Raw genomic sequence first — 24,351 nt, 5'->3', positions numbered from 1 at the left:
TGGAGCCAGGGTCTGGTGCAACCTGGAGGTTAGGTGGAGGCATAGATGGGTTAGAGACCCACTGTTCCAGGTTTCTTTTTCTGCAATGCTGGACATTTTATTTCTGTATTTTCCAAGATCTTGTAACTAGGTATCTTTGTACCTAAGATGGCGCTGTAGGAGGTGGCATATAAACTTGTCACTATACTCATTGAGGATATGTGACAAAAAAGCTAATGTATTCATTTATTAATTTATCAAATGGGAAGGATTCCGGTAACATGAAAGATAGATTGTGAGGGAGTTATGTTACAATTGTCTCCAACACAATATGGTAGATGTTCACAGGCATTACTTGTTATCAAGTTACCCACTTGCCCATTTGGTATCTGAAGTGTTAGGCAGATCAAAGATGAGGAATTATGTGCCTAACTATGATATCAAAAAGAATATTATTTCTAAAGACTAAGAGGCATGTACAGCAATTAGTGTTTGGACACTGAACGGCATGTTTTGATATTTGGTTAGGACTGCCTTCACAACCAGCCCTAATGCCTCCCCTCTCTGCAACTTGTTAAGTTATTTTTTAGCTGCTGTTACCTCAATCATGTGAATGAAATCAAATTTTTTACTTTCATTCCTTTTCTTGTTTTGCATTTCATATTCTCCTGAGGTCATCTGGTTCCAGGTGAAGGAAATATTTGGACCTGAATTCCATTCTTTCACAAGTGCTGGAACACAGAAATAGAATTGCAAGGAAACCTTTTAATAAACTGAAATGAGAAACAATAACAGCTTTGTATCTAGCTTCCAGATGCTTGGTTTAGAAACATTTCATTATTTTCTGCTTTTTGAAGAAGGCATTGATTAGTGAAATGTAGCATTGGTAAATCATACAGAATTTGAAGTCCTTCATAGTGTCGCATTTGCTGTTGAAAAACATGACCTACTTTGATAAAATATGCATATTATCAATCAATGCATATAGCAGAACTTGCTGGAATGTCTTGGAAGTTACATAAATAGATTTTAAATAGATCAACATATTGTGCAAAAATGTTGCCCACCAGAAATTCTTTTGCTAATTCAGCTGAGAATTGGTAAAAGGTTTTCCCAATATCTGAGATAGCCACTGTCAGTTTCTACAAATATCTCTGTGTCAACTCATTGAAAGAGCCATACAATTCACCTTACTCCTGAGTTAGATTGCTTTCCTCTTCTATCGTGTTTGTTACTTTAACTGTTGAGCACATAGCCATCAATTACAAATAGCCAACCAGCTCTCTTTCTTTAATAAGGTCATGTTATGCAATCCAACATGTACACTCAGTGAAAGCAACATTATGATTCTGTATGATTATATAATTATTGTAGATGGGTTCAAAAGTCACAGTAAGAACTCAAACACAGTGCTTCACAAATTGTAGAAAACAGTGAGTTACTCAAAAACAGTTCTACCGAATCCTTCTTTGATCTCTATATTCTATGCATACTAATATCAAATTGCAATATATTTTAAAAACAGCCAATTTCAGAAAATATGAAGCCAAAAATATATATTTATATCTTCAATCTCTCTCATTAATTCAATAACTATGATTTAAAAATTTGGCAGTTGGAATATAATGTGGAAGAGTGAGGTTTGAACTTTGGCAGGAAAAATAGAGGACAGGAATATTATTAAAATGAAGAAAGTCTGCAGAAAGCAGCAGCACCTAAGAATTTGGGAGTCATAGAATCCCTACAATGTGGAAGCAGGCCATTCAGTCCATCGAGTCCACACCAACCTTCTGAAGAGCATCTCACCTCATCCCCATAACCTTGCATTTTCCATGGCTAATCTACCTAACCTGCACATCCATAGACACTATGGACAATTTAGGTGGAAGTGGGTACTGCAGATGCTGGAGATTAGAGTGGTGCTGGAAAAGCACATCAGGTCAGGCAGCATCTGAGGAGCAGGAAAATGGAAGTTTTGGGAAAAAGCCCTCTAACATGACGAATCAACCTAACTTGCACACCTTTGGACTGTGGGAGGAAACCCACACAGATGTGAGAGACTGTACAAAATTCACACAGACAGCCATCTGAGGCTGGAATTGAACCCGGGTCTCCAGTACAGGGACTCAGCAGTGCTAACCACTGAGTAAAAACAATGACTGCAGATGCTGGAAACCAGATTCTGGATTAGTGGTGCTGGAAGAACACACTAACCACTGAGCCACTTGCCATCTCATGCAAGCTCTTGTGCATTAATCACAATATTAAACTGGATACAAGTTCAGTGAGGAGACAAAATGAATATGGCTCTTTATTTCAAAGAATGAATGCTGGTGTAGAGGGATTGTCTTATGACGAAAGATTAAACAGGTTGAGATTCTACTAACTGGAGTTTAAAAAATGTGAGGTAATTTCATTGAGACATATAAGATTCTTAAGGGGCTTGATAGGGTAGATACTGAGAGGATGTTTCCCCTTATGGGACCGTCTAAGACCAGAAGACATAGATTCAGAATTAAAGGATGCCAACTTAAGGCTGAGATGAAGAGGAATTTCTTCTCTCAGAGGATTGTGAGTGTTAGGAACTCCTTGCCATTGACAACTGCGGGCAGACTCCTAGTGTATATTTAAGGCTGAGAAAGATAAATTCTTGATCAATTGGGAAACAAGGGTTATAGAGAAAGGACAGGAAACTGGATGTGAGGATTTGGGATCAGCCAATATCCTATTGAATAGCAGCAAAGGCTTGCAGGACCAAATGGCCTCATCCGCTTCCTATTTTGCATAATCTTGTGGTCTTCTGGAATGGAAAATAATAATATGGACATCTTGCTGAAATTGTACAAGACTGTCATCAGACCACAGCTGGAGCACTGTGAACAGTTTATCCCCTTATCTAAGGAAAGACATGTTAGAATTTGAGGCAGTCCAGAGAACGCCGACTAGATTGATCTCAGATATGGAGGGATTTTCTTTTGATGATAAGTCAAGTAGGTTAGGCTGTGCTCATTGGAGTTTAGAAGAATGAGAGGGGAACCTCATTAAAACATTCAAAGTTCTCAGGGACCTTGATACTAAAGGTGAAACCATGTTGCTGAAAATGGTTATCCATCATCTTTATATTGGTTAGTAATAGCAACTAACTAATATTATAATTTGAGAGGATATCTCAACCACCCACACCCACAAGGGAGCCATATCCCTTGCTGTCCAAAGGGAAAGAACAGAAAAATAAAAGCGGAAATGCTTGCAAATAAACATTTTTGGTGTAGCTAAGATCCATTTTGAGACGTTCTGGACCAGTAATTGTCATTTGTACATTTTCCAGTTTTCCCTCTGGATCCCCAGCAAAAAACATCCGTTACCAGTGCACCAATCCAAAATCAAATGCCCAATTGTGATATTATACGGGAAGCAGCTTTAATTATTTCAGAATAACATTTCTGCTCCCATCTGGGAGGAAACACTGGTCAAGACAACTGCTAGGTAATCTGATTGGCTGGCAGCTCTGTTATCTCAGCAGTGCTAGGTTCGAACAGTAGCTGCGGCTGGGACTACATCCTGTCCCCACAAAGGAAGAGTAATGGAGAGAATTGACTTAAAAGTAAGTCTGCTATTTTGGGCAGGTATAGCTGGCAGACTCTAGCATGGGTTGGGTTTGCGGAGACTGGATTTCATAGACTGGGGAGGATTTTAAGATGGATGTAGGGCTATTATCTCTGAGGGGTACAAAGAAAACTCCAGGGGTTATATCCTTTTTTGCCAGCCAGCAGCCAGTGCACTGAAAGTTGCCAGTCCACCTGCCTTAACTCTGCCGTCCTCTGTCACACATTAAGTAGAGGAACAAATGGAATATGGCCATTATTTGGTCATTGTAACAGGTCAGAGACAGGAAACAAAGATAAGGGGTCAATAAGTAGATGGTAGGAAAGTCACCAGTTTTATTTTGCATGTACCCCTGTCCTTCAAATAAGCTGTAAAATCCATAATTCTGACCAGAAGAAGATCTAAAGATAAATTAATACCTCACATATAACATTTACCACCTGAGAATGTTTTTCTTAATTACCTTTATATTTAGAAATGTGTTGAGGATTAGGCTCCACCACCTCATTATGAATGAAAAAGCCTGGATGCTTGGACTGAATTTTGCCAAGTATTTCAAGGTCGATTTTACCTGAATGGAAAAATAGAAAACAACTGAATGTTTCATTCCTTTAAGTCATTATACGTATGTTCATTAGGAATAAGATAAGTGCATAAGTTTTACTTTTTCTTTTAAATTGTCACATTATTTTGACATTTCCCTTTTAAATTAATTTTCACTCAATGGCAATGATTTTTTTTGCAAAAACATGCGCATCCAGTTGTATTTTCATTGAATAATGCAATTAGATCACAAGTCCATAGCTTGATTTCACATAACCAAGTAAGAATACTATAATCAATTGGCTTACTCATCTTAGATAGAAAAAAATAATCATGGGAAATGTTGGGCATATAATATTAAATGAGTAGAAGAGGTAGTTAAAGGTGACAAGGAATGGCCTACAATATAGATTAGATTAGATTACTTACAGTGTGGAAACAGGCCCTTCGGCCCAACAAGTCCACACCGACCCGCCGAAGCGCAACCCACCCATACCCCTACATGTACCCCTTTTTACCTAACACTACGGACAATTTAGCATGGCCAATTCACCTAACCTGCACATCTTTGTGACTGTGGGAGGAAACCGGAGCACCTGGAGGAAACCCACACAGACACGGGGAGAATGTGCAAACTCCACACAGTCAGTCACCTGAGTCAGGAATTGAACCTAGGTCTCTGGTGCTGTGAGGCAGCAGTGCTAACCACTGTGCCACCGTGCCGCCCTGTATATACAGACTTCTTTCTCACACAAAAGTTCAAAAGTTCAACCTGAGTGATGCTGGTAGGGAATGAACCAGAGCAGATGAGAGGTTAAAAAGTAACGACATACATCATTAATAATGGTCATAACTTATACTTTAGGAATATAATAAAGAAAAGCATAAATATGGCAAAAAAGGTTAATCGACTTCAAAGCTGATTTTTCGAGGCTAAAAGAGTTTGAGGAAATAAGTTCAACAACTCTCTGGCAAACAACGATGTTGAACAACATTGAAAAATACTTTTAAGATGTTCCACAAGTGCTGGAAAATTCATTGTGTTAAATGGAAAAACAAGCTGTACAATGCTGAGGCTCCATGGATGACTAATTATTTAAGAGAACAATTGAGAGTTCAGAACTGCATAGATAGCAAAGAATAATTATAAAACAGAATACTAAAAGATTAGGAGTAATGTAAAAAGGAATTATGAAAGCAAAGAACAATGAAATTAAATTGCCAGGCAACTTAAGACAAGATACTAAAATATTTTTATAGGTACATCAAAAATGGAGAAAAGCTATGATGAGAATATGATTATTAAGAAAGAGGATAATAGCACAGGTAAGAATAGAAATGGTAGACATAAAAAATTCATAGGATTATTTACTAGAAAGGTGGAACAGTAAGTGGGACATTGAATGAACAAAGCAAAATAAGATATTGGAGATCCTTGATTCTGTTCTTCCATTTGGCTTTGTTTTTCTTTCACATTATAAATTATTGGGGCCTGAAATCTCATTAGGTTTTGCATGTAAATTATTTTTAAGAAGGGATGCATAGAAAAATATACTCAAATTCAAAGAGGTTCAAAACACTGCTCCGGTGAGTTTGCATTCACACATTTTGAAAGAAACAAAGGAAAAATTAGCTGAGACATAACTACACATTTATAATCACACATTATAATGCAATGTCAGACTAACACAATTTTAAATGTAGTACCTGAATTTAGGAAGTTAAAGAGAACCTATCTCGGGAATTATCGATCAGTCAATTAACAACAGTATAAGAAAAATAATGAAATTCTTCCGAATGGAATGAATAAAAGAACGTCTAGAAATCAGAAATGGATTCCAAAAGAGAAATCTTGTTTTGTAAATTTATTGATGATGTTTTGAGATTTTTGCTTTAATTCCTGGTAAAATATAGTACGGAAGGAATTCATGTTATGATTTGCTTTAAATCCTGTTTGACAACATGCTTCTGTTGCTTAGTTACTATAAAAACAGTGAGTTCCAAACTAAGACTTACTGAGAGGAAAGTGTAAAACGTTTGCATCATTAAAAAAACATAGCAAAAGCAATCAATTTAACTTTCAAAATCTGAGCCTTTGTTGCAAGGAAAGGAGAGAAAGAGAGAGATTGAGCAATGAATGCTGCAGCTAGTCTAATCAGCGGAGTGATTAAGGCAAAAGTGAGGACTGCAGATGCTGGAAACCAGAGTTTAGATTAGAGTGGTGCTGGAAAAGCACAGTAGGTTAGGCAGTATCCGAGCAGCAGGAAAACCGACGTTTTGGGCAAAAGCCCTTAATCAGGAATAGAGGCAGGAAGCCTGCAGGGAGGAGAGATATATGGAGTGGGGGGGGGCGGTGGGGGGTGGGAGGGAGAAGGTAGCAAAGAGTACAATAGGTGAAAGGGGGTGGGGATGGAGGTGGTAGGTCAGAGAGGAGGGTGGGGTAAGGAGGCAAAGAGTACAATAGGTGAATGGGGGTGGGATGGAGATGATAGGTCAGAGGGGAGGGTGGAGCAGATAGGTGGGAAGGAAGATTGGCAGGTAGGACAGGTCATGAGGACAGTGCTGAGCTGGAAAGTTGGAAGTGGGGTAAGTTGTGGGGAGGAGAAATGAGGAAACTGGTGAAGTCCACATTGATGCCCTGGGGTTGAAGTGTTGCGAGGCGGAAGATGAGGCATTCTTCCTCCAGGTGTCGGGTGGCGAGGGAGTAACAGTGGAGGAGGCCCAGCACCTGTATGTCCTCGGCAGAGTGGGAGGGGGAGTTGAAATTTTGGGCCATGGGGCGGTGGGGTTGATTGGTTCCGGTGTCCCAGAGATGTTCTCTGAAGCAGAGTGTATAAGGCTGTGACTTATCAGGCAAAGATTTCTGGCCTCCTTCCTATCGGAAGGATGTTGTGAAACTTGAAAGGGTTCAAAAAAGATTTGCAAGAATGTTGCCAGGGTTGGAGGATTTGAGCTATAGGGAGAGGCTGAACAGGCTGGGGCTGTTTTCCCTGGAGCCTCGGAGGCTGAGGGATGACATTACAGAGGTTTACAAAATTATGAGGGGCATGGATAGGATAAATAGACAAAGTCTTTTCCCTGGGGTCGGGGAGTCCAGAACTAGAGGGCACAGGTTTAGAGTGAGAGGGGAAAGATATAAAAGAGACCTAAGGGGCAACCTTTTCATGCAGAGAGTGGTATGTGTAAGGAATGAGCTGCCAGAGGATGTGGTGGAGGCTGGTACAATTACAATATTTAAGAGGCATTTGGATGGGTATATGAATAGGAAGGGTTTGGAGGGATATGGGCCGGATACTGGCAGGTGGGACTAGATTGGGTTGGGATATCTCGTCGGCATGGACGGGTTGGACTGAAGGGTCTGTACATCTCTATGACTCTATGACTCTAAAAATGTGAGAGGACACAGTCTCTGGTAGAAGTGGTGAATTCTGTGGAAATGGAAGAAATCCAAAAGATGTGTTCTGCCATTGCCAAGCGAGGATATAATCAACTGAGTGGGTGTTAATGCTGGTCTTCAGTTTGTGACTCCTCCAAAAATTAGGAGAAGTGTCTTTGAGAGTCATTTAATGTCATGGCTTAGCAGACCAGAGATCAGCAAACTCAGTCGAAGCTGGCAACGATGTTAAATCGGTTCTTGTAGAACCTGTGATTCTGCACTTAGCACTTAGTGAAGTACAATTACAATGTGGGATTTATGGTCATGCTGAAAACTAAAAAAAGGAGATATCAATTCTGTACTTTAGAGTATCAGTTGCCTACTAAGTAGTGCTTAGACAATGCTTCCTTTAGTTATTTTGTTTCAGTGAAAATCTTGAAATGTGGAAGCATGTCATTGAATATTTTCAACTATCATTCGAAATTCAAGATTCTTGTTTAAAGTCTCTATATGCACAACTTTTAATTATTTTGAGAATTGCATGAGAGAGTAGATAATGGTAATGCAGTTGATGTAATTTATTTGAATTTTCAAAAGGTAATTGATAAAGTGCCCCATAGAAAACTGATTATTAAGGGCAGAGAATGTGGAGTTGGGGATACGTGGATTGCCTTAAAAGCAGAAAATGAAACAAGCAAGTAGAGGACAATTATTCAAAGTGGCAGAGTGTGGAAACTGCTGTTTCATAAGAACCAAAACACAGCTGACAGCAAACTGAAGAAAATAGTCAACACCAATAAGGAATGCACTAAGTAGCATGCGACAAATAATAAACATGCAGCATAGGCAAACAGAATTCAACACTGATAAATGTGAGTTAGCACATGATGATAGTGAGATATTTTCGTCTATGGAAGTTTGACATCTCCATGAGGAAGAGGAACAAAAGGATTTTGCAGTAATAATACATAAATTATTAAAACTTGCACAACAGTTTATCAAGTCCATTAAAAAAAAGAAAAACCAAACAGTAGACTTGTATTTCGAGGAATATAATTGAAAAGTAGAGAAATTATGCAAAGCTTATATCGAAATTTGATTATGTCATGGATGAGGTACTTTGGGCAATTCTAATCACCAAATTATTATAACGGTACTAACACCCAGGAGAAAGTGCAGAAAGGATTTATAAGGATGAAATGTGAAAATATATTCGCATACATTAAAAAAAGATGAGATTCCCTATATGGAAAGAGGCCCTTCAACCCAAGCCGACACTCAGACCCATTTCCTTCTGACTAATGTGCCTAACACTCTGGGCAATTGAACATAGCCAATTCACCTGACCCACACATCTTTAGACTGTGGGAGGAAACCCACACAAACACAGGGAGAACATGCAAACTCCACACAGGCAGTCACCCAAGGCTGGAACCAAACCCGGGACCCTGGTGCTATGAGGCAGCAATGCTGACCACTGAGCCACCATGCCACCCCATGGTGGGTATTATTTTGTTTTTCTTTTGGAAACAGGATGAGGAATGAACTAAAGATGGTCTTTAAGAATATGAAAGATTTTGATATAACGGATGAAGAGCGAATGCCTCCCTTATAAATATAAATCATTAATATAAGGCAGTTCCTAAGAAATCCAATACGGAATTCAGAGTCAACATCTTTATCCAATGACTGGTAAGATTGTGGAACTAAATCCTTCTGCTTATTGAATAATTTGGTCCTTCACTAACTTGCAGTGATGTTCTTGAACATGGAAACTGCTGAGTAGATGTGAACTATCTCTTTCGTGCAGCCAGAAAGTTGGAGACTTACCCTGGACAAAGGGAGATGACTGTAGTTCTAATGGTTGATCACTGGGGTACCCCCTAAAAGGAAGATTCAGAATTATCCTGGGCCCAGTCTTCTTCAGTTATTTCATCAATGATGTTTCTCCACATCAAGTATGTGAATGTTTGCTGATGATTGGACAATGTTCATTACTATTCACTACTCCTCAGTCATGAAAACAGTCTGTGTCCATTAGTAAGACCTGAACAACATCCAGGTTTGGACTGATAAATGGCAAATGACATTCACACCATATACCTTTGCAGATATTTCTGCACCAGTCTGGGCTGTTTCAGGCAAGAGGTTCTCAAAAGTCAGTGGGGGTACTGAATCTTTTAATGGGCCTTTAAGGGTATCCTTGTATTATCTTCTCTTCCCTCATTATAAATGCTTACGTGCTAGATTTGTACATGTGGTGAGCTTATTTTGGAAATCTTGCTTCAGGAATGTAGATGACATGGCCCATCTTTTGCAAACTTATTGGCCTAAGAGAGGATCCCAACACTGGAGCAATCACCTTGCTGTTAGATATGCCAGGTTTTGAGGAAACATCACTGCTAACATTTCTCTAAGGATTTATGGTTAAGGATTTATCTGCTGTGCACTGTGATGTCACTGAAACATACAGAAAAAAATACTGTTCTGTAGACCACAAACTTTGTGGCAAGTATGAGGACTTTGTCATTCTCTCATATCTTTCCTTAAATGTGTCAATTGTAGATCAGATACCAGGAAAACCTCAACAGCAGAAGAGACTGTCATTCTACCATATTCCAGGCTACTTGCACAACAGTTTATCAAGTCCATTAAAAAAAAGAAAAAAACAAACAGTAGACTTGGATAAACAGATGTTTCTGTAGCTAGAAGTACAAACGCATAAATTTGTTTCACCAAGTAGGTAGCGTCATTGTGTGAACTGAAGGCTGGGCTCCATGTCACATTGATGAGTATTGGTATGGGGTGGTAGCTGATGTGACTTGTTATGCTAATAATCTGCCATGGTCACACGTTGATACATGAGTTAGCTCCTCTAGCATAAGAATGAGATACAGGTCACATTGTACTGCAGCATTCAATTAACTTTTGTTTTAGCATCTAATATCTACATATGTATATTACAATCTCAAGCATTGGTGTGCCTCAGCTCAAGCTAAGCAATTCAAATGTATTGCAGTACCCCTATCACAGCATATCATGTTGCAAGAGGATAGAGCTCAGCAAGATGGAAACTGAGAACTTTGTAACTATTAAGTCACACACCACAATATAGTTATAATATCATGAGCATGTCACTAAGAGGTATATCACATATCTGGTGCAAGGTGTAACAGACCAGAGGCAGGAACTTTGGTGACATTTTAGCAGCGATGGCTAATTAATAAGCTGCCACCAGAATGGACTTTCAATTGAAGAGAGTGGCCGGCCTCCCAGACATACCAGGACAACCAGAGGGTCATCGGTTGCACTGACCAAGGTGGCCTTTGCTTAAGCTGCAGAAATAAAAGGAACCTTTAAACCGAGGTAAACATTTTTTAATGTATGGCTTTGGGGCCAGGACAATAGTTAGGTCTCAGCAATCAGAGATGCAGCATTCAGCAGCAGCAAAATAGTCTACTGGGGAAGTTATTGCTGCTTTAAGTTTCTCTGTGCCCTGGAGTGGACATGAAGGACCAGGCTGTCTATTAAGCAGACTGAAAAGTTGCCAGAGTTAATTTGGTAGGCTCCACATGTGAGGAAGTACTGGCATCATCAAAAGTGGACACATTTGATGTAATTGGCCTCCTGGCAGACATCCACAGGAAGGGGTTTACTGCCACTGAAAACACCTCATATTGCTGAAAAGACATGGGGCTTCCCTCATGACGCTTTGTGCCACCAGTTCACGAAGCCTCCTGCCTCCTGATTTTCCACCAAGGACTCATAAAATCCAGCTCAGAATTCCTGAGGTAATTGCTTGACCTAGAAGCCTAACCTTGATGGGTGGTCAATGAGAAAGTGAAGATTAAACTTAGCCCAGCTGCTGTTATTCTGCTGCTGTAACTTCACAGGAACTACCTTCCAGAGTGGCCTCAGCAGTCAGCCTTGTAGCCACTAAACACCTTCAGATGACAAACATGAGCATCTTCATCTCAAAAGATAAACAAGAGATCTCTACTGGAGGAGCTTTGGACCCGCTAGCTCAGGAAGGATGTACTGGTCCTTGAGTGTATTCAGAAGAGATTCACAAAAATAGTCCCAGGAATGAACTGCTTAACATATGAGGATTGTTTGAGGGCTCTGGGTCTATACTCAATGGAGTTTAGGAGGCTGAGGGGGATCTAATTGAAACTTACAGAATACTGAATGGTCTGGACAGAGTGGATGTTCTCATTGTTTGGAGAGACTAGGACCCAAGGGCACAGCCTTAGAGTAAAGGAAAGACCCTTTTGAACAGAGATAAGGAGAAAGGTCTTTGGCCAGAAAGTGGTGAACCTATGGAATTCACTGCCACAGAAGGCTGTGGAGGTCAGGTCATTGAGTATATATAAGATGGAGATTAAAAGGTTCTTGATTGTTAAGGTAATCAAGGTTTACAGGGAAAAAGTGGCAGAATGGGGTTGAGAAACTTATCAGCCATAACTGAATGGTGGAGCAGACCCGATGCGCTGAATGGCCTAATTTCTGCTCCTATGTCTTATGGTTTCATGAAGATTGTGTACCTTATGCTGCACATAAGTTCCAAGACAGTGCAGTTTCAGAGCTGAAGGTTTATTACCTCGTTCAACTGCAGCTCTTCCATCACCCTTGAGTTATATTTCATACACACCTCTGCAACAGATGGGACTTGAACCCAGGCCTGCTGTTCCAGAAGGAAGGACTTTACCACAAGACAAAAGTGAGGAGTGCAGATTCTGGAGATTAGAGTCAAAAGTGTGGTGCTGGAAAAGCACAGCAGGTCAGGCAGCATCCGAGGAGCAGGAGAATCGACATTTTGGGAAAATTCATTCAGGCCTGGTGAAGGGCTTTTGCCTGCTCCTCGGATGCTGCCTGACCTGCTGTGCTTTTCCAGCACCACACTCTTGACTCTTTACCACAAAAGCCCTTCCATCTCAGTTAAAGGGCCTGTGAGAGATAAAAGACTGTCATTGATATAGGAAATGTATGTACATTTTATATGGTGGATATTGTGACACTTTGTTTAGTGGTTACATCTATTCAGTAGGAGTGAATGATATGTGGCAACAGAAACAGGACACAACCAACTGGAGACCCCTAAATCTATTTCAGATGAACTTTTGCCCATAGAATTAGGTTTTGTACCAATTTGTGCAGAAAGAGGTTTTGTAGAAGTATGAAGCTAATAGGACTATTTCATTTATTGTGTATTTACAGCAATTTCGGTTTAAAATTCAAAATTGAGTTCGCCTTGCTTGTCACCTCTGTGCAATCTTTATTTAGCATGTTGTGGGTAATGTTTACTATTTTATATTAAGTCACAGTTTCATTTACAAGCTTTCGATGATCATGGAAGTTGTAATTGGCATGACCAAAATTAGACATCAGCTTGAAATTACTTGGGAGCAATACTTTTTTTCCACTGTGGCAACAATATGATACAAGAGAAATCCAAGTGTGTAATATTTTCTTATTAACTGCATAATATAGAACATCCATTAGTACTCCACACTTAAACCATTTTCTTAAGTTTCAGTGGTAAATTTGTATTTGATTAAATATCCTGTAGGAATATAAAATGTATGTATCATGAATACAATGCTTCGTCATGAGAAGCAGAATAATGGCAAATTGTAAGACATACCTGAACCACTTCCCACTCCCAGGACATTAAGACTGGAGCCTCCTTTTTTCCCAATGCTGTAAGAGAAGAAAGGTTTTAATATGAAATGTCATGAAGCAACTCAAATAGCATTTGTAACATCACTAATTTAGAACTATCTAAAACTTTACATGCAGAAGTTTGGAATTTAATTTCATTTTATTTGCAAAATACATTTCATTTTAATTTTATCTGCAAATCAGCCATTATGATAAAAAGAATGACTTCAATAAAGAAGATAAAGGCCCAGATTTGCAGTAGTAATGAAGGTAAACCTCCTTGCAGTTAAATGCAGAATCATGAGTTTCAATGCTTGATCAAAGGCTGGCTGCTGAGTCACCTCTAGAATTTATTAGAAATGATTGAACAAGATCTTTCAGAAGACAATGTTTGCTACCCTATCATCTGAGGTAACAGTTGGTAATCCATAAACCCTCTCTATTCCACCCCCGCACCCCCCAACTCCCCCAATTAAATCATATGAACCCTGGAAGTATTTACTGCTCTGAGGAGTGTTAATTGGCTGGAGACAGAACAGCCACCCTCAGGTGGGTAGAGGTGCCACCTCAGCATCAGTGGCAGCAGGAACCAGAGTTGGGACTAATTATAAAAAATCCACTGACTGTACGTCCTGGAGCCTATGGAAAACTAAGGTAGAAGGATTCTCATTGCTGGGAAGGAGGTAGAGCCCAGGTGGAGGACCAATGTGGACTGTTGCTTCAGGAGTTGGATAAATTCATGAGCCAAGGAGCAGGATGACATGCCAACTGACATGTGCAGTGCAGCAGAAGCAGGCTAAGTGGAGGATGCATGCGTAGTTATCTGTAAACTGGAAGTTCTAGTCAGTGCTGTTCAATAAATTTGAATGAACTTTTCAAGTGAACTAAGTCTATGCTATGTAATCTGTTAGTTTACCAAAAAACACAAGGAAACACAATGGGAAAGGGAAGGGCCAGAATCGGAGGGAGTTCACTGGGGCAGGCAGACCGTGGGAATGAGAGGGGTGCCTGATGTGGAAAGGGAACCCTTGAGAGTGATGGCCCCTTCATTCCATCCATAGATAGTCAACTTAATAATGTACAAATAGTCAATATCCTGAACCCTTCACTGCCTTCCAGACATAATCTGTCATACAGGTTGGTGTAGACCAAGTTATTAGACTCAATGGTTTGGAGAATGGATCCTGACAGAAAAGGGAACTGCATGTGCTGTGTAATCTAAATTAAACAATGGACAGGGAGTGGGGACTCCACAGATGTTGTGACCATATGTGGTAACTGGCAATGTTCAAATGATAACCAAGTTACCCTTTGTGTTTAAAGAAACTGCTTTCCAAGAGTCAATCAGTCTGATCAGAAAGATGTATTAATAACTCCAAGATCCCACAGCTCCCTTTTTTCTCTCTAGGCATTGTGCAAGCTCTGCCTTATCTGACCAGTCAAAAAGCACACAGTATCTTTAATGTAAATTAAGTGATCCATGAGAGGAAAATTGAGTCCTGAAGCAGTGCGTCTTACCTTGGTGCAGCTAAGTGTCTGGCAGAGCAGACTGGAGGCTTGGAGCAGAGTGGGACTGCTTTTGAACTGGAGCCTGGCATGGGTGGTCAGACCACATGCTCACTGAGCTGCTGCAATGTAATATCGATTTGAAATTCTTTACTGGACTGTAATATCATGCTATAACTATCTTACTTCTAATTTATTTCTAAACACTAAGTAATGCTAGTATTTTCCTTTTATTCCTCTTTTGTATCCAAAATTTGTACTTATGTACGTGTACTTAAGATAGTGCTAAAACCAAGGAATGACTTGCCCTCTCACAAAATGCAATTGTCTAAATAAAAGCAACAGTTTATTCTGTGTTTTGGACAATATTGAGCTCTCAAATATTATCAAAAACAAGGTTTAGTATAAATTGGTCAGCATTGTAGACCTATAGCTCTGCTCAGCAAAGATTAAGAGAACCATTGGGATTGCAAACACTCAACACATTTAGGCAATGATCCCAATAAACACACAATAGGTAACTTAATCCATTGAAGAAAGAGCGAGGTTTTGTTACTAGCTCAATGGGCACCATTGCAGATCAATTGTAGGGAAGTTAAGGAAGTAGTCTCCTTAATTTCCACAGTAGGAATAGGAATTAGATCTTTGATGTTGACATTATTCTGTACTATGCCAGCCAACTTACCAAACTGATTCCCATTAGATGTCACTTTTTTGGTCGTCCCAGGCAATAACTTAGATGGCTATCAATAAAAGACAACTTGAGTAGTTCTGTACTACCAAATAAAAAACAATATTATAAAAAGAAACATCACACTATGTAGCCTACAAAAGCAGGACATTCTTGCACCCAGTTCCACACACAATGTTGTGTTCTGTGCTAGAGTCAAAAACCTTGAGTGTTTCTCATGCCACTCACTCTACTGTTCTTAGGGCACGTCAAAGTAGGATGTTCAAGGATCAAACTTTGAAAGCCAGCAGGTTCTGACCAACTGCACCATAATAGCTGCAAAAATCCACTGTCAACTCAACAGTGATCCTAATCATAAGTTCAATGACATACAAACAAATAGTTACACAAGAAATGTAACTCAAGTTGTACACAATGTTCTGTCAGTTTGGTTAAGAGGAGAAAAAGCTGATAAATGTCAAAGAATGAAATGTCAAAGTTGAAGACAGAAAGTGGTACATGTCAGAGAGTCATAGGAACTTAAAGATTTTATATTTACTTTTATTTTAAAATTATATAATTACAGACTTTCAATTAATTGATTTAAACCTTACAAAAGGTTAAAACAAAATGATAGCTGGATATCAATTGTCTGATGAGACAATCAATTTCTCACAATTTCCTCAACAGGCACTTTTCCACATTAGTATTTCTGTGTTAATTGTAATAAGGTCTGCTCATTGGAATATGAATTCCCTGATTGGGCAGTTAGTCTGGTCCAATCTGGAAGCCTTGGCCAGCATAGAATAAGAGTGAGTGTCAAGGGTACTGAGACTCTGGTACCTGACTCTGAATGAGGCAATATTAAAGTCAAGGACATTTTATGTGTAAATAACGGGTGATTTGTTGACAGGACATTGGCCTCTGTGGTGCTTTTTCACTTTCTGCTCCTGTTTTCTTCAGACTTTTACTGAGGAAAAGCACTGAAGCTTGAGCGACAAATAATTTGGGCTTTACAGGCATTGATTGCATGAGATCTATGAAAAAATAATAACAGAACAATTATGCCTTAAATGGTAGCATTTTAGATGAGTGTAAGGGGGATGGGGGAATTATACTTGAGTCAATACACTTAAGAGGTGTTAAATTTACAGAAGACTTGAATAGGCCATGGTTTTAGTATCACATTAAATTTTCTTCATTTCAAATCAAAAAAGACCAAATATTTCAAAACATACGCTAGAGCTTTCAAGCACCTTTGTGTCGGTTGGGAATGTGTCTTTTTCAAACATTTTCTGTCTCTCTCTCTCAGCCATGTTTCTGTGTTAGCCATGATATCTCAGTCTCAAGCTCCCATCAATGCCCTGCCTTACCTGCCGGGCTTCTCGCATTGAAATAAATGCAGTTTAATTCATCAGTCTTACTTTGGTTTCTATCATGCTCTTGCTTGGCTTGTCTATCTAATTTGCTCTCTTTAACCACTGTCCCAGCATCAGCCTTCTCTCTGTTGTCACCACTGCTTTGGAAAGTCCTCTCCTCCTCCTAGTTTAAAGCCTCCCAAGTAGCACAAACAAATTTCCCCACCAGGATATTGTCCCCCTCGAGTTCAGATGCAACCCTGTCTAATTTCCTATATTCTCGCTGTAGAAACTCATCTCTTCCTCCACTTTTGTCGATTTCCCCAATGTGTACACCAACCTCTGCTCACTCTCCCCTTCAAGAATTTGCTGCAGCCATTCAGAGACATCCTTTAGCTGGCACCAGGGAGGCAACACAATACAGAGGAACCCCGATTATCTGAACAAGATGGGCAGGCACTATTTCGTTTGGATACTTGATTATTCGGTTAATTGATTCAATGCCTCTCCTCTCGCTCTGCCTGCTTTGCTCCCTCTCTCTGTCTCAGGGTTTGTTTCTGAGCAGAGACACACTTGGGTCTAAGGGTCCTGCAGCATTGCTGAAGCCTCCCGCCCCTGCCCCACCCCCATCAGTTCAATTAGTTTGACACAATGAGTATTTGCTAAGTCTGCCATTCAGGAGACTAGGCAACAGCACACTGCGCATGAACCCCCATCCCTGTCTGCCCCCAGCCCCAACCCCATCCACTCCCACCCCTGCCTGCACTCCTGCCTGCTCCCACTCCACGCCCCTAACTCTGCCCCTTCTGATCTCCAAATCCCATCCAACCCTGCCCCCGTCTGACCCCCAAACCCCATCCGCCCCTGGCCTCACCATCTGCCCACCCCCACGTAAGCACCACCTCCCCCATCCGCCCCCCCAACCCTGCAGCCCGTCTGCCCTCCTATCCTACCCTACCCTGCAACCCCCTCCCCCCCCAACCCCCACCCCAATTCAGACCCTCCCCCTCCATGTCCACCCCTGGGGCAGACAGACTGGACACCAACAGTAAGACTGCTGCTGTCTTTGGATGGTGAGTCTCCAAATAACACAAACACACACACACGTTTTTACTGCAACGTTTTGTCAAGTTCCACCTTTGTCCTGTACAGGACAATGTTGGAGAGATTATCTGGGGAAGCAGAGTTTCGGGTAAAACCCTGTGTAGAAATCCAGGGAAAGTGTGGGGAGAGAATGAGAGAGAGTGAGTGCGCCGTCAGTCATTTGGAGACATTGCATGGGCTCCCATCGATGTCCAGGACTGTTCTCAGCAGCATTTCAGTAAACCAAGTTCGTTTTTAATCATTGTAAACGAAAGGCGTGATCAGTGTTGAAACACCTCTTTGATGTAATGTTCCTATTGGGACTTTGAGATCTTCGGATAATTGATATTCGGATAATTGAGGTGATGTCATGCTCACAGCCACAGAAATGACCATTTTAATGGAGTTTGGAATTTTCATTTTGCTCAATGAATTAAAACCAATCATAATTTGATGCAGTGTACATGTGTAGTTGTATTCATTAAATAGAAGGCAGACATTTTGTTGATGTAAAATTTATACTAATGTTCTCCTCAATTGTTATTCTTTCACAAGTTTTTACAGGAGTGAAATATTAGGTATGCATAAAATATTAGCTAATAGCACACTGATGCAATCGTTTAACATAGTAGGGATTTCTCATGCAACATGCATGTTAAAACATCTAAATATTAATGATCTTAGAAAGGGTGAAATGAATCTAATAATTGAATACTTCCCTCTTCACTAGCTGCAACCCTTGAAGGTCCACATTCTTACTGACAATGATAATGCCAAGGTTTCTTTTTCTGCTACCTGATTTAGGGAGAAGCAACCTTGTAGCGTGGAACCATCAGATGTTTTTGGCTCAGTACAACAGCTTTTTTTTCCCAGAATTTGGTGTGGACTGCATTTTGGAGAAGAAATGCATGAGCTCTTCCTGCCTGTTATGTTGAGTTTTTTATCTTGATTTCTTATTGTCACATGTACCAAGATATTGTGAAAAATTATTGTTTTACATGCTATCTGGACAAATCATACCTCACATGTCCACAACATAATACATCAGCATGCAGAATATAGTGTTACAGCTACAGACAAGGTGTAGAAGAAATGTCTGTAAAAAAGGCATTGCAACCTGAATTTATAATTTGATATACGAAATCTTAGAACTCAAACAAGAGTGTTACTATTACAACCAATGCGTAAATTAAAGAAAAATAAATGCACATATCAGTTTTGAATAATAGGAGACTATCAAGCTCAATTTTTTTTTATTGTTCAGTTTTTAAGAGAAAGTTAAACATGGTTTACCTGGCTATTACATCTGGAAGGTTCTCGTCAATGAACTTTTGCATGCACTCATGTTCAGTGGAGCGTTCCAAGAAGAGTTTAAACGACTTATAATATTGATTAAAGTCTAAGCTGAGGGGTTTCATAGATGACTCCATCTTTGGATTTGATAGTTACAGAAAGGTAATAGTTCGGTTGACTGTGAATTGGCGATCTGTGCATAAACAGGAGAAGGACATTGCCTTGATTTGACTTGACTTTAACCAAACAACATTTAAATATTTCAAATATTAACTCCTGAATATCTCTGGTCGATTAACTTCCTCAATCTTGGCCTCCTGCCTTTGCCTTCATGAAAACAAATTGTACACTCTTTCCACTAAGTTCACTGAACTCTTGTACACCATAAATTTCCCTGTATGTCAACTCTTCAAACCATATTCAAGCCATCCCTTTGAACATAACTTTTAACTGCCTTGATACTCCTGCATATCAGTCACAGATAAGGCCACATCTGGCAATTCTTTTGTCCACCACATTCCTATTCCATATCCTAACTCTATTACCTTCTGTTTCAATCATGAGAAAGAAATATCTCCCAATTTACCACCATTTCTACAACATAACTCAAAATTTCCTATCTTCTAATTTCAATTCTGTGGAACAGTCACACTGGATTTAAAATATTTTCTCTGGTTATCTTTCCACACCTCTGAGTTTTACTAGCATTCTTTTTGTTTGTTTCAGATTTCTGGCATTTACAGGTTTTTTTTTACCCTTTTTGAGGATTTGCCATTCTGCTTTAAGAAATTTTCCTGAATCAACTTCAGTTGTCCTCTTATTTCATGGACGAAACCCAATAAATTAATTTTGGAATTTGTTTTGTAGCAAATAGGGAAAATTAGAACCCTTTATCGTTATTCTTCAGATATTCACGACAATATGCTTTATTCATGCTTTGAAGAATCTGATGGTACCCTTTTCATTGTTTATTCATGAGGTATGGGCATTTCTATCTAGGCCAGAATGTATGCCTATCCTGAGGTGGCCTTGAGAAGGTGGTGAAGAGGTGGCTCTTGAACTGCTGTAGTCCATTTTATGTAGGTATACCCAAAATGTTATTAGCTATTTAAATCCAGCATTTTGACCCAGAGAAACTGAATGAATATTGATATATTTCCAAGTCTAGCTGGTGAGTGTCTTGAAGGGGTACTGGCAGGTGGTAGTGTTCCCATGTATCTGGTGCCCTTGTCCTTTTAGATGGTAGTGATCATGGGTTTGCTGCCCAAAAAGCATTAGTGCATTTTTGGAGTGCATTTATAAATAGTCCATCCTGCTGCTACTAAGCATAAGTCATAGAGGGAATGATTGTTTGTAGATTTGGTGTCAAAGCTCAATGGACACTGTAAAGGCTAGGAGCCCTTACACCATACTGGTACATAGAACATTACAATGCAGTACAGCCTCTTTGGCTCTCAATGCTGCGCCGACTTGCGAAAACAATCTAAAACCCATCTAACGTACACTATTCCATTATCATCCATATGTTTATCCAATGACCATTGAAATGCCCTCAAAGTTGGTGAGTCTACTGCTGTTGCAGGCAGGGCATTCCACACCCTTACTGATCTCTGAGTAAAAGACCTACCTCTAACATCTGTCCTATATCTATCACCCCCATTTTAAAGCTATGTGCCCTCTTGCTAGCCATTACCATCCAAGGAAAAAGGCTCTCACTGTCCTCCCTATTTAACCCTCTGATTATCTTGTATGTCTGTATTCAGTTACCTCTTAACCTTCTTTTCTCTAACAAAAACAGCCTCAAGTCCCTCAGCCTTTCCTCAAAAGACCTCCCCTCCATACCAGGCAACATTCTAGTAAATCTCCTCTGCACCCTTCCCAAAGCTTCCACATCCCTCCTATAATGCAGCGACCAGAGAATATGCAATACTCCCAAGTGTGGCCGTACCAGAGTTTTGTACAGCTGCAACATGACCTCATGGCTCCAAATGCAATCTCTCTAACAATAAAAGCTAACACACCTTCAGCCTTCTTAACAACCCTATCAACCTGGGTGGCAACGTTCAGGGATCTATGTATTTGGACACCGAGATCTCTCTGCTCATCCACACTACTAAGAATCTTACCATGAGCTCAGTACTCTGTATTCCTGTTAGTCCTCCAAAAGTGAAACGCCTCACATGTTTCTGCATTAAACTCAATTTGCCACCTCTTAGCCGAGCTCTGCAGCTTGTCTATGTTTCTGTGTAACCTGCAACATCCTTTGGCACTTTCTACAACTCCACCAACCCCCAGTGTGTCATCCGCAATGTTACTAACCCATCCTTCTATGCCCTCTTCCAGGTCCTTTATAAAATTGACAATCAGCACTGGCCCCAAAACAGATCCTTGCAGTACACCACTAACAACTAAACTCCAGGATGAACACTTCCCATCAACCACCACCCTCTGTCTTCTTTCAGCTTGCCAATTTCTGATCCAAACTGCTAAATCACCCTCAATCCCATGCCTCTGTATTTTCTGTAATAGCCTACCATGGGGAACCTTATCAAATGCTTTACTGAAATCCATATACACCACTGCTTTACCATCATCCACCTGTTAACTGATATGGTTAATTGATATATTAATTGGTAATTGATATCAGATGAGGTTTCTCAATTTGTTATGGCTTCAGATAGGGGACCCAAACAGCTAAGTATTTGTTGATGATGAGTGGTTGACTTCAGTTGTTTGATATCCAAATTTTTGTTGATATTCTGGAAAACTTTAAAAATAAAGTTATGACCTTTATCAGATTCTCCTTCAAATGGTAGATCTCAGCAAATGAAAAAAAAAAACAGAGATATTTTATCATGAGCTACCTGAATTTCAATTATACTCAAAGAGAGGGTGGCACAGTGGTTAGCACTGTTGCCTCACAGTACCAGTATCCCAGGTTCAATTCTAGCCTTGGGCAACTGTCTGTGTGGCGCTCGCACATTCTGCGTGTGTTTTCTCTGGGTGTTCGGGTTTCCTTTCACAATCCAAAGATGTGCAGGTCAGGTGAATTGACCTTGCTAAATTTCCCACAGTGTTAGGGAATTGGGTCTGGGTGGTTTACTCTTCAGAGGGTTGGTGTGGACTGGTTGGGCCAAAAGCCTGTTTCCACACTGTAGGTAATCTAATTGAATAACATTTGGTGTGGGGTTATCACATTTATAATTGTAAAGACGTATTAATGTTCTCGTTTATTTTCATCAATGGTCCTAAACTATTCAAAAACTGTTACAGCTATTAGAGGTATTGGTTTGATTTCATATTGATGATTTCTGAAAAGTTAACATATAATAGGATTGTGTAATTTAATTATATGTGTATAATGTATGATAGATATCAGTCTTCAGCCAATTCAATTCACTCCAGATGATTTCAAGGAACAGTTAGATGGACTGGATTCTGCAAAGGCTATGGGCCCTGACAATTTTCCAGTAATTGATATGAGCCAGACATCAGGTGAGGTTCCTCAATTTGTTATAGTTTCAGGTAATCTACCACAAGTTGTTAAATTCCCAAATTGGGAGGGATGAACTTGCTCCCATTCTTTAGTCGGGGCTTCAATGCAAATTCAGAGTCTTGGACATGGTCACCAAGTTGCTTAAAGTATTCAGGATCTTTTCCTTGTAAGGGATCAGTAGCTGAATGTCAGGCAGCCTGCCACTTGACTTGACACTTGCTACACTATTGAAATGAGATAGACAGATAGGTATTAAGGAAAATCAAAGCAAGTGGCACAGCTATTATTTTTGGTGCAGGTAAATTTCTACAGTGCACCTTGTAGATAGTGCTTCTACTGAAAATCAGTGGTAGAGGGAACGAATGCTTGTGGATGTTGTGCCAGTCAAGTCAGCTTCTTTGTCCTAGATGGTGTTAAGTTTCTCGAATGTTGTTGGAATTGCACCCATCCAGGTAACTGGGGAGTACCATCACATTCCTTACTTGTGCCTTGTGGATGGTGGACAGGCTTTGTGAAATCAGGAGGGGAGTTATTTATCACAGTATTCCTAGCTTCTGACCTGATCTTGTAGTCACTATGTTTATGTGGCAAGTCCAGTTGAGATTCTGGCCAATGGTAAGCCTCAAGACCATTCATAGTGGGGGATTCAGTGATGGGAACAACATTAAATGTCAAGTGGCAGTGGTTAGAGATGGTCATTGCCTGGCACTTGTATGGTATGAATGTTACTTGCCACTTGTCAATCCAAACCTGGATATCGTCCAGATCTTGTTGTATTTAAACATGGACTACTCATGGGAGTGCTGAACATTGTGCAATCATCGGTGAACATCCTCACTTCTGACTTTATGATGGAGGGAAGGTCATTGGTGATGCAGCTGAAGATGGTTTACTACCTTCCAACATTGCTGTGCCTTCCCTCAGGCTGCATTGACCCAGATAGTAACATCGGATCAGACTGACATGGTCTGGTGCTGTGGTCTCCACAGCCAGTCCTGAGGAAAGAGGATATTCTTCCTCCACAACACCTTATCCAACAAGACCTCATCCCAGTGCACAAAGTGGGGCACCATTTTTCTCTTCTCTGCCATGTGTGGAGTATAAGTTAGGAACCATGCATTGCAGCTCCAGATTTACAGTGCTTGTCTGTGTGCAAAATGACCTTTCGGAGATGGCACAGATACTGGTTTATTCCAACAGTGTAGAGCTATTGTTTATTTGTTGCATACTAAAACAGGACTAGAATTAAATGACAGGGTACCATAAGGGTGGGGTAGATCGTTAACAAGGCAGGTTTGGTAAGATGTAGTAAGTAAACATGCTGAGCCTTGAATAGATAAACATGCCATGAAACAGAATAAAACTAACACAAAGCCAATAAAACATGTAATTCAGCCCTCACACACAGATAGTGCCCCAGATGAGTGTACAGTCAGCTATCAGCATGATTTGTTATTGGATGCATCCTCCAATCAGGGAAGTGAGAAAACTACATGAGGTTAACACGCTCTCTAGCTCAACAAGTCCTCATGCTGGTAAATCACAAGCCTCCCCACCTAAAAAGAGCTACAGACCAATGTTTAGCCCTTAAAGTTTAAAAAGAAGAAACAAAAACCAAAAGCCTTATATTGTTTTCTGTCATGTTGCTTTTGGACATGCTATAATTCACATATCAACTCATAATGATCGGTAATTGTCACACTACTGTTTTAATAGCCTAGATTTGAATAATGTGAAAGTGAGTACGGCAGATGCTGGAGTCAAGATTAGAATGGTGCTG

The 24,351-nt window shown here is 40.1% G+C and overlaps 1 protein-coding gene across 10 annotated transcripts in view; it reads right to left on the bottom strand.

The window, feature by feature from the left end:
• The window catches only part of hnmt (histamine N-methyltransferase), a 59,698-nt gene that overhangs the window by 13,595 nt on the left and 21,752 nt on the right, over positions 1-24,351 (bottom strand). For 6 of the 10 annotated variants that reach the window (XM_072579701.1, XM_072579704.1, XM_072579700.1 and 3 more), the window contains 4 exons: positions 19,076-19,268; positions 13,149-13,204; positions 4,049-4,156; positions 580-710 (listed from right to left, as the gene is read on the bottom strand). In XM_072579701.1, the coding sequence (XP_072435802.1) occupies positions 580-710; positions 4,049-4,156; positions 13,149-13,204; positions 19,076-19,212 (432 nt within the window). In that variant the 5' untranslated portion in view covers positions 19,213-19,268. Of the gene's footprint in view, positions 1-579; positions 711-4,048; positions 4,157-13,148; positions 13,205-14,683; positions 14,799-15,356; positions 15,742-19,075; positions 19,269-24,351 lie in introns of those variants that run through there. The other 4 variants (XM_072579707.1, XM_072579706.1, XM_072579708.1 and 1 more) reach the window with 4 other exon arrangements.

Source organism: Chiloscyllium punctatum, chromosome 10, assembly GCF_047496795.1.
Source record: "Chiloscyllium punctatum isolate Juve2018m chromosome 10, sChiPun1.3, whole genome shotgun sequence".
NCBI lineage: Eukaryota > Metazoa > Chordata > Chondrichthyes > Orectolobiformes > Hemiscylliidae > Chiloscyllium > Chiloscyllium punctatum.
The sequence above is the reverse complement of the archived record's forward strand: the minus strand, read 5'-3'. Positions and strand labels throughout refer to the sequence as shown.